The 17,952-nt window shown below is 39.3% G+C and overlaps 1 protein-coding gene across 15 annotated transcripts in view; it reads left to right on the forward strand.

The window, feature by feature from the left end:
• tenm4 (teneurin transmembrane protein 4) overlaps positions 1-17,952 on the forward strand; it is a 155,652-nt gene that overhangs the window by 32,386 nt on the left and 105,314 nt on the right. For all 15 annotated transcript variants that reach the window (XM_055012080.1, XM_023262741.3, XM_055012081.1 and 12 more), the window contains 2 exons: positions 5,847-6,133; positions 7,159-7,431. In XM_055012080.1, coding sequence (XP_054868055.1) covers positions 5,911-6,133; positions 7,159-7,431 — 496 coding nt within the window. In that variant the 5' untranslated portion in view covers positions 5,847-5,910. The remainder of the gene's footprint in view (positions 1-5,846; positions 6,134-7,158; positions 7,432-17,952) is intronic.

The raw sequence follows: 17,952 nt of genomic DNA on the forward strand, positions 1-17,952 counted from the left end.
TGCTGTACTGGGGCCAGTGGCAGAAATCTCAAAGGGAAGCATCTCTTAACCCGTCATGAGACTCACATACTTACCATGCTGTGAGAATGCGTGTTTTTGTAATTCCACTGAACCAGGCCTTAAGGCATGGAAGCAGCATTTGAAATATTTTTTTTCAGCGCATCATTTATTTGCAACATTTCGGTCCCGTAGACCTCCTCGGGCTACAGCTGTAAAACCTCAAATATTTGTAACAGTGACTTTGACAGTAGCGAGTTTACAGTAAGTTGATTATTCCTCAGCTGGTATTAGGTTTGGTTGCACTGCAGGCCAAACTATAAATCACATTCGGGTCTAGCTTTTGCAGGATAATGAGCATTAGTCGCAGGCTAATGAGATGCAGGTCACCACCGGAGTACTTCAACCTAGTGGAGAGGTCCTCTTCTGAACCTGCGAGAATGTCACAATTTATTTGTTGTCTCTGTTGTTCTTCAGGTCTATAGTGAACCTTATGAGTACACCTTGCGTATGTTCTTTAATTCAGTTTAGCATATGTAACTTTGGATCAGCACTCGCATGCTGTTTTTGTTTTTTGCCAAGGTCAGCAGTGTACGTCAGTGCAGAAAGAATAAATCAACTGCTTCTCCCTGTTATTTACCAGGCTGGTTTAAAAGCATTACTCCATTGGCTGCTCCCCCCTGTCACAACTAAACCTTGAATTGCTTCGAGTGATTAGTAGCAGGGAGTGTGCTGCAGCGCTGGTCCCAGGCTACTTTTGTTTATGTTAAGGCTTTTACGCATTCTGTTTAATGCGCTGGCGGGGGCTTGCTTTTGATCCCGGAAGGAGGCGGCTGCTGAGATGCCCCTCCACCACCCGCCGCTGCCACCAGCACGGCCCCTCTCCTGCCCAGCTTGAATTAGCGCTACCAAATTCAGATCTGTTTGGCAAGCCATTCAGTCCCCCCTCCCCACCCGCTCCCATCCACCCAAGGCTTTTTTTTTCTTCTCCCCGCCTCTATTGAAAACACACCTTTCTGTTGACTGAGGAGGCTTTTCTATAGAGCCCAGGCATGTGAAAATTTTCCAGAAAAGAAGTAAGTGGTGCCTGTGTGAAGCGCTCCTTGTTCTCAATAGACCTTGTAGACAATGTTCTTGATATCTGCCCAAATTTCCTTTTAGCTGCACTGCAGGCTGCTTGTGTGTGTAGATGTTTGTCTGCAGAGTTGTGAGGTTACTGTCATGACTGGTTAAGATCATAAAAACAGGAGAAATTCGACACATTCTTAAATGGGTGTTACTGTATTTGGTACAGACACACATGATTCCATTCATTTTTTAAAAAATTGTAGTTAAAAGCTGTGAGTAATAAAAAGTTAATTAGCATTCATTGTGCATCAAAATATTAATCTAGTCTCCCTGAACTGAAAAGCTATAGTCTCATGTACTATATAAGGCAGTCATTTTTCTAAAAGTGTCATCACTCATCAGTAACACAATATGTCTCAGTGTTTGTGATCAATTAATTAAGTGATTTCACAGACGAGTAATCTGTAATCATCTTAGATTATACTCCGAGGGATTTGGCAAACATCGTGCATTTGTAGTACTTTGCTTTCTGTGCTGCCTAAGAATGTTAGTTCGCGTTTAGTCTTGGAATCTGCATGGAGAAATCTGTGACATGTAAAAAGCAGCTAACGGTTAATTATAATGGAAAACAGGGTTGTGCAGAGAGACAGAGAGAGAGGGCTAGATTTATATGCACCAGCACTGAATAGCAATTCTCAGCACACTGCTAATTGTTTGATGGATAGTACACAGCCATTTGCATTTATATTGTACCCCAAATGCCTCCTACCTATTTAGATCCCATATTTAACTCCTGACACCAGAGCAGTGGCCACAGTAACTGCCTCAAAAATCCCAACAAGTGTTTTAACAGGGGCTTCTGTAACCCACTGTTCACACTGCAGGTGGTTCGTTTTATGGGCTGGCTTGACAGATGTTGTGTGGTGTAAGAGACTACCATCGAGCGTCGAGGAACTCCTCTGCAGCTACAAAATTTTCCGCCTACTTACATTTTTATGGCTTTGGAGTTGTCTTCTATACCATTACTTAGATTTTGGGAGTTAAAATGTGCTGATTATCCAGAATTAATTAAATGCAATTAAAAAAAAGAAATTCGTAAAACTTAACATAAGCCTGTATTCTGGGCATTTGTGTGCATGGATATATTTCACACTAACAAATACACATCATATTTACAGCACGTATGAGTATTAAAATTTATAGCTCAATTTAGTTACATTGTAAAGTCAGCATATTTACATTTTTTGATGTTGGTCTGGTAAAACAAAGAATTTGAAGATGTCCCCTTGGCCTCTGTGTACTCAGGATGGGTTTTTTCTCTCTCTTGTATTTATTGAAAGAATAAAATATATTGATTGGTTATGAGAATATATATTTTTGCAGCACTAAATGCTCTTTTTTTCTGTTATGCTCTCGTAAATCATCTGTGTGTGTGTATAAAAGCAGGGCCTCTGGTGACTTTGTGGTATGAAAAAATCTATAGGGACAAAGGTGATTACATTATATTAAATTGTCATGACAATAAAAGCTTTAGAGAAATAATAGCCTGTGTTGAAGAGAACCAAAACCCTGAAAGAGATTGAACTAGCAGACCAGTCTATGAGATAAAAACTGCTGGTTTTATCCAAATGGTACTTGAGGTTGCGTGGATGGTTACTTTGCTACTGAAAAAGGCTTTTCACTGCTATTGCATGAGCTCTACGTTCTCTCTGGTATATTAGACTTGCTTTAATCTCTGGTCATAGGTGGTGAAATCTTAACCACAGAGTATAAAAGACAGACTATGTGCTGACGATTTGCTGTCTGTAACAAATTGAACGTTTGATCTGCTGTATGTGATGTATATTCACTTTCCTGAAGTGCCAATTAAAGCCCTGTATGATATGAACTCTTGCTTGAACCTGATTTTATCTGTGAGAACCTGTTCAGAGAATTTATTGGCTGATCGTGCTCTTGGATGCACCATAGAAACCTTGAGGTCCAGAATAGGTCAGTTAATCTTTATCCAACTTCGGTGATCTCATTATTCATAATGTTTGAGTCTGCAGTCACCTCTTGTACATTTCTACCAGACTCGTATGCATCATTGTGTCTGATGGCTTCAATTGGCAATTCATTGTCCAAAATTCCCTGCAACGATTTCTGTGTAGAAGCTCGTTATTGCACTGCTTACAGCTGCTATACATTTGCTTTACACCCACAGACAAACCTGACTCTACCCCAGCCAGTTGTAGACAATGTAATTGAAAAATGTGGAGTCTGCAATTGCTTTAAAGAGGAAAACAGACCATCCATCATTTCTTTTGTCTATCCAGAGAGACCTCAATTGATTTTGGATCATTGTATAGATATGCAGTTAGCGTCTTTTTGGCACCGCTCGAGCTCTGCAGCTCAGGCTTCTGGAGAACTTTGTCTTTGAAATAAAAGCACGATTCTTATCTTAGTTTCAGAGATTTCACTCCATGGCAGTTAGTTTTCACTGGTCTTTGTAAATAACTTTTTCCGAGTCTTTGTGAATGTACCCTCATTAACCTTCTCCTTCACTGCTTCAAGACACTTCTTTTAGTCCCTTGTGTCTTGCTGTGAGGATGATAATAACACTTTAAAAATAGTGTTTGTATCACGTATTGCCTCTGTTTCTTAGTGAATGATGAGACGTTTTAGTTAAATAGAAGCTTTTGTTTATCATCCTCACATACAGGTATGTTCAACATATCGCAATGGTGTCATCTTCGATGTTTTGCCACCTTCTCTCAGGAATTAAACTTAGAAGCTTCAACAAGAGCAACAGCTTTGCTCTCTGGTGCCAAAACACAACGGTAATGTCAGATGTAGCTAAACACTGTTTAGTTTTACAGGATATTTTTAGTGAAAATTCTGACAGCAGCACCCAAGGTGGGTACGATTCCAGGACAGGAGAACATTTGCATCCATTTGATCTGTCATTTCGATGGCCTGTTGCCTCTTCAAAAAAACTCCACTTTGCTTCCCATGGCCTCCAAAGTACATCTCATTGCATACTAGCTGATTAATAATGAGGAGGAAGGGCTGTGCAGAAGAGAGATGGCCAAACCGCTGAGCCCCGCTCTTTGGAAACAAAAACAATACACTTTACAGAGCATTGTTGAAACTTTCGAAAGCCGCTCGTTGTCCACGGCCTCGCATTTGCATAGCATCGAGGATCTTGAGTAAACGGTAAAAATTAACAACTCATACAAGCTGCATCTGAGATCTTGGGAGCAGCTGAAGTGCTCTTGTGGCATCGAGCAGAGTGGGAGCGATCCCCCTACCCCCCACCTCACCATGTGGCGGAGGTCCTGGTATTGTGGCCTCAAGTCATTAATCACTGGGATCTTTTCAGCTGTCAATACATACAAAAAGAAACCCCCCCCAAACCCAACAATGGTGTCTGAATTTAGAAGTTTTTTTTTTCTTATACTTGGTAAGGGCAAATATAGTTCACTAAGGATTATTGTTTACTGTTCTGTCCGGCCCAAATCTCATACAGTATTCATAAAGAGCTTATCTTGTGGAAAAATCCTTGTCTGAACAACACAGGCATATTGTCAGTAAAAACTCTCCGATTTGCCTGGATTAGTTTTTATCTCTTTTTCAGAGAGCCGTGTTCCCTTATCCAGTGAGTTGCATCCCATTTTTGCCTATAGTAAAATACATTTTCAAGTGTGTGCGCGGGCAGTAGAGAAGCAGCATCCTGCAGCATGAATGATAAGGTGTTCGGCTCGTGATGTATAATTATGGATATATTATCATGACACTGCATTCGGTGAACGCAGGAAAATACATTAAATTGCCTCAATCTAAATTCCTATGCTGAGTTCTTGAGCTTCAAAGTAAACAGCAGCGAAGCCTTTAATAAACTTTACACGCACATTGACATTTGCTAATCCGACTCAATATCTTTAAACCTCATGGTCACAGCGAATGAGCTTTTTGCACGGCATCATCAGTTAACTACTGTAATATTGCCTCACTGATCTATGCCATGCTTCAGTGAGACAGCGAAAGGCTTGTGCTTTTTTTTTTATCTTCATTTTATTTTTTTGTCTATTTTTACTTCAACATTTTGCCCTTGAAGGCAGAAAATGAAATGCGGCATGTAGCTGAATGCTAAAAGTTCCTCTCTATATTGATCTTATACTCAGTGGGCTGTTTGGCAGTTGTGGTTTTATGTTGCCGATTTTAATCATCTCTGCTGGTTCGGAGTAGTCCTAGATTTGTTTGGCTCCCTCAGTCTTCAACCGGTGATGATTTGTAACTTATAAACAACACAATTCATGGAAGGACACATGCCACTTTTACAGACGCTGGAGACGCCGGCGTTTCTATACAGCACATAAAGTGGAATATTTGTGGGAGACTTGCACCGTAAACTTTATAGGTGCAAGATTTGTTGTGCCATATTTTATTAAATCCAATCCTGGTGGCTCTTTGTGCTCTCGCTGCGTGTGCTGAGCCATGCATACGCAGGTTGGAGACATGCATTTGCATTTTATGTATTCCTGCAGCTGTTTGGTTAAATGTGTGTGTTGTATTTTCAGATGATCAGATTTTAACATCAACTCGCTATGTGCCTTCTGAACTAGCAGTTCTTGTTTGCAAGTGATGCGTTTTTGAAGTAGACATGTTTCAGTGTCTTCACTTTGATGTGGATGTTAAGTAAAGGCAAAACAACTGATGAATTAAGAAAGAATTATGTCAACACTGCTGTCAAGGCATCTTTTCATGCAGCCCTTTTTGTTGTTTGTGTTTCTCTCCTACAGAATTGCTCAAACTAAACTGGCATTGTAACCCACATTTGATTTTGAAAAGAGTGTGGAGGTAGCCATGGAAGTGAAGGAACGTAGACCCTACCGCTCGCTCACCGCCCGGCAGGACTCAGAGCGCCGCTACACCAGCTCCTCAGCCGACAGCGAGGATGGCAAACCCAACCCCAAATCCTACAGCTCCAGTGAAACACTCAAGGCCTTCGACCATGACTCGAGAATGGCGTACGGTAGCCGTGTCAAGGAAATGGTTCATCATGAAGTGGAGGAGTTCAGCCGGCAAGGTTAGACAAATAATAGAAATACTGTGCAATAGAATAGAACGGCATTGACATCACAAGGTTCGTCTATAACTACATTAGCAGCGGCTGAGTATTCGTTAAAGGGCACTTTACGGCCTGGTCTTAGCACATGCATCATTGTTTTTTAATGAGGAGTCTCTTGGTAATTCACATTCAGTGACGGTAGAGGTCACTCAGCATAACCTGACTATTACCAGAGGTGGCCAGGGGTTGAACGTACAGTGACAGTGTTTAAAAACTGCATGCGAGACATGCGCACTTTCACCTGCTCGTTCAAATGTATTATTGATCGTCAAAGTTCACGCCAGATGTGATGGCACAGTAGAAGTAGCTTTAAATACAACTAAAGCACCGGTCTTGAATTTCCCTTAAAAATAAATGTTTTATCACAATGACAAAGCCTCTAGGGCCTCTAGGTGGTGCATTGAAGGAAAGAAACAACAACCTTGTGTGTCTTTGAATTATTAATGACATTTATTTTTTTCCTGCAATTAGTTACTGAGGTTCTTAAATCATTAAGACTTGCAACTTAAGGTTGTACTTCTGGTTTACTGGATATAGAACCTATCGGATAGAAAATTGTGTGTATTTGTACTATTAAAAGTATTAAAAGTATTGAATTTGCAGTTTGAAATCTGCTGTTGCATTTTGAACAAAAGACAGAAATTGCAAATGATGCAAAATATCAATTGCATTTACTGTAAAGCCCCAAAGTGTGGGATTTCAACATTTTCTGCTTTGGCAACTCCTAGTTAGATGTAAGGTACAAGCGTGACGGGGACGCACACATTTAAAGATGTTATAATCGCTCTTTTAAATACTAAATGTACTAATACTAAATGCACCTGCTTGTGAATGTTTTGCTCTTCAATTATTTTTACATCTTTCAAGTCCTGAGTATTGCTTCTGTTATTTTTTTCCTGCAATGAATACAGTTCATTATGTGAATTGATGACGTTAGTGGCAGTTGTAATTACTAGACTTTTGTATTTATTCGCTCGCTGCAGGGGCAGACTTCTCCCTGCGAGACCTTGGCTTTGGAGAAGCCCTCCCATCGCACGTGGCCACATACAGGACTGACCTGGGGATGCCACACCGCGACTACTCAGTCAGTGTGGGCTCGGATGCAGACACAGAGACAGACGGCATCATGTCGCCGGAGCATGCGGTCAGATTATGGGGCCGTAGCAACACCAAGTCAGGCCGCAGCTCGTGTCTCTCCAGCCGGGCCAACTCCAACCTAACCCTCACCGACACCGAGCACGAGAACACGGAAAACGGTAAGGCACTTCTCTCTTTTGCTTTCCTCTGCCAGTGCTTACCAGATGGCTGATTTTGCACTGTGTCTGTGTCCTTGTGGGGTCAGAATTGAATGGATTTGTGTTTTTTGAGCATGATCCTTTGCACGGAAGCAGAATAACATGGTATGGCTTTGAGGCAAAAAAAAATTAAAAAATTAAAAAAAAACACCTGATAGACTGCAGAGTGCGAATCATTTTTCATTATGTTGGCTTGAATTTGATTTGAATTTTTGACAGTACTGAACTGGAAGATGATGGAGATTAACTGCATCTTCCCTGTTTTTCTGCATATCTGGGTAGATTTTGACTATCTGGAGCTATTTTATTCAGACTAATTTGAAGTTGACCATTTAGTTAGGTTCTTTTTTTCATATTTATTCATGCTATTTAAAAATTTAGCCTAAAGACTGATATATTAAGGATCTGACTTCTTTAGAGGAAAGACAATTCTGGGTTTTCCAGCACAAGCAGAATTTTGGCATAGCATTACCCCTTCTGTTCATGATTTTTGGATCATTGTAGTCTTGCTTTGTTCTTTGTGTTGCAGTGTACAAATCGCTGTGTATTTGTCTGAGACAGAACAAAGATCTAACAAATATCTAGAAAGTGGGAAGCCATATGCACCGTCCTGTGACTTGGTGTTTCTGTTTTACCCCAGAGGGCGTGGAGGGTGTGTGTGTGTGTGTGTGTGTGTGTTTGCTCAGAAAGTCAGAAAGAAAATGCCAGAAGACAATTGCAGTTCTGCTGAAGATACTCTTCAAATTGTAGATTAGTGTGCTCTAAAGTCACGATGTTAGAGGATTCTGTTTGGAAGAAGGAATTTGGATATTCAGTCCCCTCTGTTGCATCTTCCTGTTGAAAGAAAATGCTCTCGGAATAAATTCAGCACAGTGTGGAGGCTGTACCCGCTAGACAGGGTTTCTTTTGCACAGATAACCTTGTTTGTGTCCATAATGTCTACCCCACTCTGCATTTGTTTACATCAGTTTCTGCCAAAATGGATTATGTAAATTTTCTTTTTGATACAGAGGTGCTATGTGGTAAAAACTTAAGCTCTGTTTTACACGATACAAACTTAAACGCAAACCTAAATCATGCACATTAACTGGCAGATTTATGATACTCTTCCCTGGATACTTCACAGATAGAGGAACTCATCAAGGGCCTAGCGGCAAAATTCTAATTGCCCCTGCACAGCCTTGCAGAGAACCTTGTGAATAGTTTTGCATTTCAGAGTGTGTCACATTATGTATTAGGTTCTTATTATACCTGACAGAAATGTCTCTTGGAAGTGGAATCCATTTGCCCGAATGACTCAGGGAGAGAACGTGGCATCCCTCTGCTTGATCATCTCAGATGCCAAGGGACTTGAATTTGGCTGCATTGTACATAATTAAAGAGAATCTCCTTGGATGGCTGTTCAGGGGTCGGGATGCTGGAATGTATTCAGAGCACCCGTAGCTGCAGCATCATGCATCTGCGAGGCCCGATCGAGAATCTAAGTAGCTTTTTATTCCACTCACCCAAGCAGAAAGAGCACTTGTATTCAGCATTTAATTCAGTAATGCCTGATAACATACAATTTATATATGGCAAGTTAATTAAAATCCATCGAGCAGGCCTGCTTGTGTGTGCTTTAATCTCTTTAAATCAACAAACCATTTACTCAGCTTTAATGTATTCAAGCCGCTGGGCAGTTTCCCCCCTTCTTCACATGTGACTTACTTGACCCTGGTTTTAATGCATGCAAATAAGCGACAGCAATTTAGGAACAATTTTCTTGATGCTGTGATTCCAAGTCATCACTTCTGGGCTGCGAACAAAACCCCTCCTTAGTAATGATGTACTTTGCTACGATTCTTTCCAGTTGTTATGACTGTGTTAGCCTTAATTTCCATTCTATCATAATGCATGCATTGTATAAAAATAATCGAAAACATAAGTAGGGAACAAAGTGTAGCACTACAGACAGATCAATTTCAAATATTGGCATTTTATATGTAGTAGTGGATAAGTAATTATGTCCACTGATTGTGTGTGTGTGCGTGCGTGTTGGGTAACATTAAAAGTGCATTCATGCAGTGTGTACAGGTGTGTGTTTGTGTGTGTTCATCCTACCCATGCTGTCTCTGGTCCCTAGGGAGCCCCTTGAGGACAATTCCAGCACCCGTCAACTGCTGAGTCATTGCACATCCTACAGAGCCCAAACAGCAAGGAGCCCCGCCAGACTGCTGGGTTTGGGAGAGGGTTGCTGTTCTTGGTTTTTACCCAATAACAGCTTATCCAGATGTGTGCTTTAATCCCAACTTTCCCCCACTGTCATAGCGAGGCTATTACATTTCTGTAACCATGAGAACCGGCGGTGGAGATAGGCCACAAAAGCCTGTTGAAGGATTTTAATTCATGTGTTTCATAACCTGTGGAGAAAAATCATGCTGCTGAGGTCTATACAGTTCTCGTTGATAGAAGAAAAATATAATGCTCGTGTGAGTTATGCTAGTGTTTTCCTGGGGACAAAATGTAATTAGTTCCAGTGGGTGGTTAGTTACGTACTGATTCTGCTTTCCCGTACTCCATCCTCCTGGGGAATCCGTTCTATATTGATTGAGGAGATATGTATATATATATATATATACACACACACACACACACACACACAACTGGGTGACAAATTAAAGGAAAAAACAACATGCAAATGTCTAAGTAGGCTTCTGGACTGCAAGAACGGCTTCAGTGTGCCTTTCCATTGATTCTCAAAGACTCTTGAACCCTACTAAAGTGATGAACACCAATAATCCAAAAGATATTTGGTGTTTTGATGATGGCAGTGGAGAGCGTTGTCTAACATGTCAGTCCAAATTCTCCCATAGGTGTACAATTGGGTGAAGATTAAAGTAAATTTAAAGGTCACGACATATGATTCACATCATTTCCATCCTCATCAATTCACACAGTGGCCCTTTCTGCCCTATGAAAGGTGGCAGTATCATCCTGGAAGAGGCTGCTCTTCATCATAGGATGAAAGGAATCCCTCAGGACAAGATCCACAGTAATTCCAATTTAGTGATGCAGTTTGTCCCTCTGCATCATGGCATCAACCACAGCAGAAGTTTTTCATTTAAATTTAGCGTTTTTAACTATGAATGTTTTCTGCCAGTGGGAAAAAAAGCACACAATGTGGGATTCATCTGTGTGATATTTAGTTTTTTGGAGTTTCTTGGAGTTAATTCTTTTATTTTTTTTTTTTATTATTGCTCATTACTCAAGTCCTGATAGCTGCAGGCAATGCTTCAGGGCAGAGCCTCTAGAAACTTCAGTAAAATCTTCTAGTGAAAGTATCTCTGCAGCCTTTCAGCTGTATTTTGATTTTCCTGCAGAACACAGTCAACTAGTGGCACTTTGGAACTTTTGTTGAATTCCTTTTTTTTTTTTATTTGCCTTATCTGTTGGTTGTATGCAAACAAAATTCTTACATTTTACTCAGTTTGGTAGAGGCACTACTAGTAGTTTCGGTGATAACAGTTATGATGATGATGATGATAAAAACAATAGAAACTTTGGCTTGACTTCGCAAAGTGCTTTTAAAACAATGTGGAAGAAAAAACCCCAAGACACAAAATTAGCAGCCCTGACGGCAGACATCACCTTTGCAACTGTCAAAACAGATTGCTGGTGCTCTCAAGTGCTGAGCAGCTTGGCAAGTATTGAGTGATAGAACCATTTATGCTTTAAAAGTTCTCACTGAAATCTTAAGCCTGGTTCAGAAAGTCTCACAGGCATCTGAAAAGGAATGAGGAAAAGATCGGTGTGACATATTCTTGCTTTTGTGCCAGTTGAATCTCTGCTCTTTAGATGAGCTTAAGAGGTTTTGTGATAATGTAAAGGGAACTTCATTAAAATGACAAGTTCATTTATTTGAGGAGGGATCTTTTACCTTCTCCCAAACTTAACGCAAAGTATCTGTAGATAACACAGTGATCTAACTGCTAAAATATATATATATATATATATATATATATATATATATATATATATATATATATATATATATATATATATATATATATATATATATATATATATATATATCAGCACTGTGCGGTTTTTTTTTAATAACCCTGCTGTAGACCTCACAATAAATTTGAAATATGCTTTCTTGTCCTCAGTTTTTCAGGTCAGGTTTCTTAATTCACCCCTATTCTTTAGTTCTACATGATTAAACACGAGTCATCAATCTGAATTTTTACCTTCAAAGCACATAGTAGCTAATGTGCTGATGTGATCATGCATTTAGCTGGCGTAAGAGCAATATTTATCGATGTTGAGCTGGCAGACAAAAAGTGGCCAGTCTGTTCAAATGGATTTACTATGCATCTGCAAGCATACTTGTACTGATTTTTTTTATAGCTGTCAAGATCAATATATATATATATATATATATATATATATATATATATATATGTATATGCACACACAATTACACAAATCCTAGAATAAATTCAAATAATAGTTGTAAAAACTAATAAAACTACATTTTGCAATTGCTTTTTCTAATCAGAGTTCTGTTTCTATTGTCATTACAGATAAATAGTAGTAAAAATATAAAATAATTAATAAATATAACTCTTCCTACCTGAGTTCTAAAACAAACTACGAAGGAAAAACTCCCACATTTAGCAGGAACTCCATGGTGACAAGAATTCTTCCCCTGCTCCCTGTATCAGATGCTCGTGGAGGGTTTGAGACTCTGAAGAAACTTTGAACTGTTGAAAGATTGAGGTTAAGAGCTGCAGGGCGGCGTTCAGTTACTAAATCTTTGAACATAGCACGACTGTCTATGAGGGACAGGTGTTCCTCGTAGAAACGTGTCACAGCCTCGAAAGGCTGAGCGTCTTTGAAAAGCAAATCTCTCACAGATTTGAACTTGAGTGGGGAGTACATCAACCTGTCCCTCATCCACGGATTGAAAGAACCTTTGTTCACTTCTATTCACTGTCATTATTCTTGGCCCAAGCTGCATTTCCATAGCATAGAAAAGCACCTGCTGAGCTTGGGGCTGATTGTTCAGTGCGTTTATTCCAAGAAATCGCACCACTTTTCTCTGTTAAGCATAGTGTCGTTTTCTCCACATTGACCAAAGTCAAGTAAAATCACAGTTTTCAGCACTCACAGAAACATTAAGGTTGTAAAGTCTAAATAAACATCGTCTCATATCACTATTACCACTGTCCAGTGTCACTTGAAGAATTCAATGTCACTCATTTCTCTGATTATTATACATGGAGTGACTGATGGGTTGCAACACATGAAAGAAAATAAGGAATCACATTAGAAATCTACCCTCTGCGTAATGATAGTTTCCTAAAAATAACCACAGAACAAGCAGCACTTTCACACTTTGATACAAAACCCGTGTACCTTAATCTTGTACCTCATAGGCCCTGCATACCAAAATACCGCCGCTGATGGCCACGCCCTCTTGAGCGCGCGAGCAAATTTCTTTGATGCATGCTCCGCATTTAAGATGTGTGTTAACTTTGAACCGATTCTCGGGAGCTTTGCCACCATATTAGGAGTCTGTGGTGAGAAGTGACATCAGACTTCCAATTAGACAAGATTTTTGTGTAATACAGGGTTGACTTCATTAGGGCCTTGTTTTAAAGCATCACAGCAGGGTGTTACCAAAGACGAGCTTTCCTTTTGTGATCTTGGAGGAGAAGTCGTGTGTTTGTTCACATGCTGCAACATAAATGTGCACATCAAATGCAGAAAAAGACAGTTTTTATGGTAATATTTGTCCAGAAAAAAAAAATCAGTTGAGAGGGATGTTATCAGGTCTGTATGATTTTTGTTTAAAAAAAAAAAAAATGTATTTAAATCCATGCAGAAGAACAAGTGTATTATTGCTCTTTTTTTTAAATGATCTTCTTAATATCGACAGTAAATTCACTGTTGTTTTTATTTTTACTGTTTTTATATAGCAGCATTTACTTTAGTCTGCTTAATGTCAGGGTCTCATTCTACCAATTTAAGTGATCATAAATTTCTAATGATGGGGTATAATGTGGATTCCTGTGCACTGTAACTGTGTGCACACTGACACTGAATAATTATATAATTAAACATATTCCTATAATTTATATATCATATAATTTGAGCCAGATAGCTAACGTTGAATGTTTTATCCCACTATGTGGAGAGATTCTTTTTACTCTGTGCCACTGCCCTGCAGGAGTTTCCCATTAATCATGGTCTTCACTTTTAATTCTCTGTGTGCTACAGAATATTCTCTAAGATGAGTCGTCTTTAATTCTAGTACATTATGTACGAGTCGCATATAGCAAAGCTGACAAGAACTATAAAAAGCTCAAATTTATAATTTAAACAAAACATGCACATAATAATATGTACAAGAAGCACAAATGACAATATCATTGCCAATATCAAGCAAAGTAAGACAGAACGTGCCTCTATTTCATTGCTAAGTTATAAAATAAGTGACAAACATGAGTGGAATATTTTAGAAAATTGTGTTTTAAAGAAGCCCAGAAACAATTATACCGCGTACCCAACTGTAGTTTATTAATGATATCAATTTTCCTGCAGATGCAAACATAATCACTTCAGTCAAACAATGGTATTTTGATGCATCATTGGCTTTTGGCATCTGTGATAGAGACTCTGATCATTTGCTGTAGGGGACAGTGTTTTGTGTAATATTTGGATCTGTAATTTCACTGCATCTACATGGAGCACAACATGGAGGCTTGTTGTGCAACGGTCACAGGAATCGTAGCAGCAGAATATCAGGCGAAATGATGCTTCAAAGAAATCACTAGTGGTTTCCCGGCTCACAGCCGTGGTTATTTCCACCCCCAGTATTTCTTGTGAAGTTATTTATTTGTTTACTTTTTTGGCAGACTCTCTGCTCAGATCATGGATTAGTGGAGATATTCTCTGGCTCATTTGCAGGCTAATTTGCTGGGTTTTAGAGGCCCTTGTGGACAGTTTTGGGCTGTTATCTGTGGAGTTGCATACCCACTCCCCGCCACCGCCTCTGACAGTCTAAACCAACAGCACATCAGGGCCCATCTCGCCACGGAGGCTCCGGGGCCTCGCTGCAGCTCAAAGAATGACATGGAGCAGGATGAGCCCTCCTCTGTGGAGGATCATCCCAACCCAGTCTTACAACTTCTGTCCCTCTCTTAGCAATATCCGTTTAACACACAGCCAATTATCTGCGCTCATGTTATATTTATATAAGTTGCAGGGAATATTCTCCGTGTTTAAAATGGGATACAAGTAGCAGAGCACTGATTTGAAATGCAGGATCTGTATCAGTGCATGTACCTAAACATTCAGCCAACGTAAATTACAGTTTTTTTGTCATTTTTTTGTCATAAATATAATTAAAGTATTCACAATCCTGAAAAAACTATCCTTTTACAGAAGCAAGAAACCAAACAATTGGCATGTGAACATCTCTTCATGTATCTTATCCTATTTTTTGCTCGTAACATTGTATACTAGCCTTGCAATGAAATCCCAGATAGCTCTGAATGGGCGGTTATCTTTAGTGAAAGCAATTAGCTGTTGTTATTGTGGCTGAGGAAGCAGAGATCATAACGTGGTGTTGCCCTTGTATGAGATAAAAATAATTAAACTTCCATGCTGAGATTTTTTCTCATTAGCAGTCACCTCTGATATGTATAAGTCTGTGATACAAATCCAGGTACAGAACTTTTAGGCTCGGTTAATCTACAAAGGATTCATCAGTAAACACCAGCGATTTCAATTAAATATGTAAACATTTGTCTGTCACTTTATCATTCAAAGTTTGATTATACTCTTTATACATCTTAAAAATGCACGGAAAATGCTAAATTAAATTGCTGTTTCATCATTTTTATCATCATTTTTATCTTGCACATGGCAAAGTATCGAACATCAAAGCACTTTTGAGTATGAAAACAGCACAGTAAAATAGTAAAGTTGCAGAAGACGAGTAAGCATGACAGTTCTCAGCGTCTCTGCTTTTATCTTTTAAAACTTGAATGCAGCATCTTTGAACTGTGTGGGATACAAGACCGTCTGTGCGAGTCTAACCATATGATTAATTATTTGCAACAGTCCCACTTTTGTTCTTGGCGCTTGTCGATACAGTGTGATTCAGAATAAGATTAGCATGCTTAAATATAAGGGCTTCTGCACACAGGATTTTCACATGCATGAATTCCAAACCCTTGTTGTGCTGGACAGCTCTGGTTCTTCCTGGATTATTTCTCTCCCAGTGAAAACCGCTAAGCACAGAGAAATTTCACAGCCTGTGAATTTTGAAGAAAATAGCTCAGGATATAAGCTTTAATTTTTTTTCTCTTCTTCTGCCTTCAGAGGTTCCCCTAAAGTGCTGCTGTCACACTAGAAACACTAGTCTAATCACTGCCATATGAACTGCCAGCTTCTGCAGCAGGTCACACCACAGCTGCTTTCTGACTGTCTGTGAATTACCAAATTTTGGCATTGATGCACTTTCAGATGATTTACGCTGGCTTATTACTAGCAGAGCTCTACCAGTTGTTTACAGTAGGTCGGACGTGCCGCAGTTTTAGTAATTCATTTATTGCCAATAGGAAATGCAGCCCGGGACAGACAGGAACATTTCCCCTGAGTTTTGGTATGGATGGCACCCCGAGGCAGTTGTTTTCAAATGTCAAGTTGGACAGCTTAATTCAGGAACTCGAAATATAAATTCAATTCTGTCAGTCAGCAGCCTGATAAACAGCTACATTAAAAACATACGTTGGTTATACGACCCTACAGAGTACGGCTGGTGCATGGTTGAGATAACAGCGTTTGGAGGGCTTTTGCAGGAAAGAGCATAAAAAGTGAGGACAAGAGAGTATCTTTTTATTCTGTACCTTGGTGATATCGTTAAATAACATTAAAATAATTTGTTTGCATCTGATAATTTCACCTAAAGGTGCTGACTATGTGATGTGCCTAGCAAGAGCTGCAGGCATTTTTTATTTAATGTAAAGACGGTAAAGATGCAGTATTAAAGAACGCTTAAGGGAAGGTCTCCTCATCCATGCAACCAGGCTTTCGGTTTAAGCTTGAAAAGTCACAACTGCAGAGCCATAAACATTGCTTTGATTAAGGGTCAAAAATGCTGCAAGGGCAGTGTGTGAACATTTGTGCATCGTTTGTACACACGACAGTAAAGCAGAGGCATTGCATGTTACATTTATAGGCGACTGTAAATGGTAATGCAACATTGTGCTTTCTTCACCAACTTTTAAGTAATTTAACAAACGGAAGGAAAAATGCATTTTACAACATGCTTTTAATTCTGAAAATTGCCGACATAATGAAACAAAGCTATAGTGCAATGAAAAAAGGATTAAAAATTGACTTTTGTCTTTACAAATTCTATTGTTAAATGTTTTACTAGAGTCTTTTCACAAGGCAGTAACTTTAAAACCCTACAAACTTTTCAGAATTTATATGGAATTAAAACATGCGAATAACAAAATATGCATGGCAGGATATTGGTGCTCCTGACTAAAGTTACCATTAATAAAATTAGCATGTAAAAGAGTTAATGTGCTGTATTCAGAAACTGGAAATCTATTTAAAATTCTCACTTTGAGTTACAAACAGTTTGACAGATTATTAAAGGATAATCACGCTGTTGCCCATCTCCATTTGATAGAACTCAATCTACCCCAGGCAACTTCATTCCTATTCATTACCTCAGTAGAAATTTTGAATAGAAATTGGCTTTCTGACCAAAGCCTCCACAATTATTCTCCAAAATGAGCATTTTCTGTCTGCACATGTTCTCTTTTGTTATAATGTCTTCAGCTCTGCCGTTGCACTGAATGCACACTTGGGATTTATTTTCAGGGAAGAGAATCACGAGATGCACCTGAAGGGTTGTGAAATGCTGATGCAAGATCAGGACTACCTGTTTGTGTTCAAAGCCAGCCTTAGATTTCTCTGAATTCTTGTAATTTCCTACACTATAAACATCAATTATTAGCCATGTTGCTGACTCTCGGTAACTTAAGTTTTACCGTGCAATGAATTATATAAGCACTTAGAACACAGGCCTCTTGACAGCATGTATTTTAGATAGCCTTTTGAACTGTCATGCACTCAGTGGGAGCTGGAGGCACACACAAATCAATTCTTCAACACTGACAAAGTGTCTGAAATGAAAAACAGTGGGCTTTTATATAAGCTATCTGGAGAGCACGATGAGAGGAGGAAATCATGTTTTGACAGAGGTGTGCTGTTTTAGCATGAAAGCCTACATATTACAGTGACGCTTACACACAACATCTCACATCTGCGCAAATTACGCAATAGGTGTCCCTCTCACTCCTGAGAATTTGTCAGTCAGTCTTATAAAATTTTGATTCCAGAAGAAAGTTTGGAAGATGTGAAGGTTTTCTTTTTTTTTTCTCGCTCTTCTGAAGCAGTGCTTAAGCTCTTTAC

This window comes from Amphiprion ocellaris, chromosome 7 (genome assembly GCF_022539595.1).
Source record: "Amphiprion ocellaris isolate individual 3 ecotype Okinawa chromosome 7, ASM2253959v1, whole genome shotgun sequence".
Lineage (NCBI taxonomy): Eukaryota > Metazoa > Chordata > Actinopteri > Pomacentridae > Amphiprion > Amphiprion ocellaris.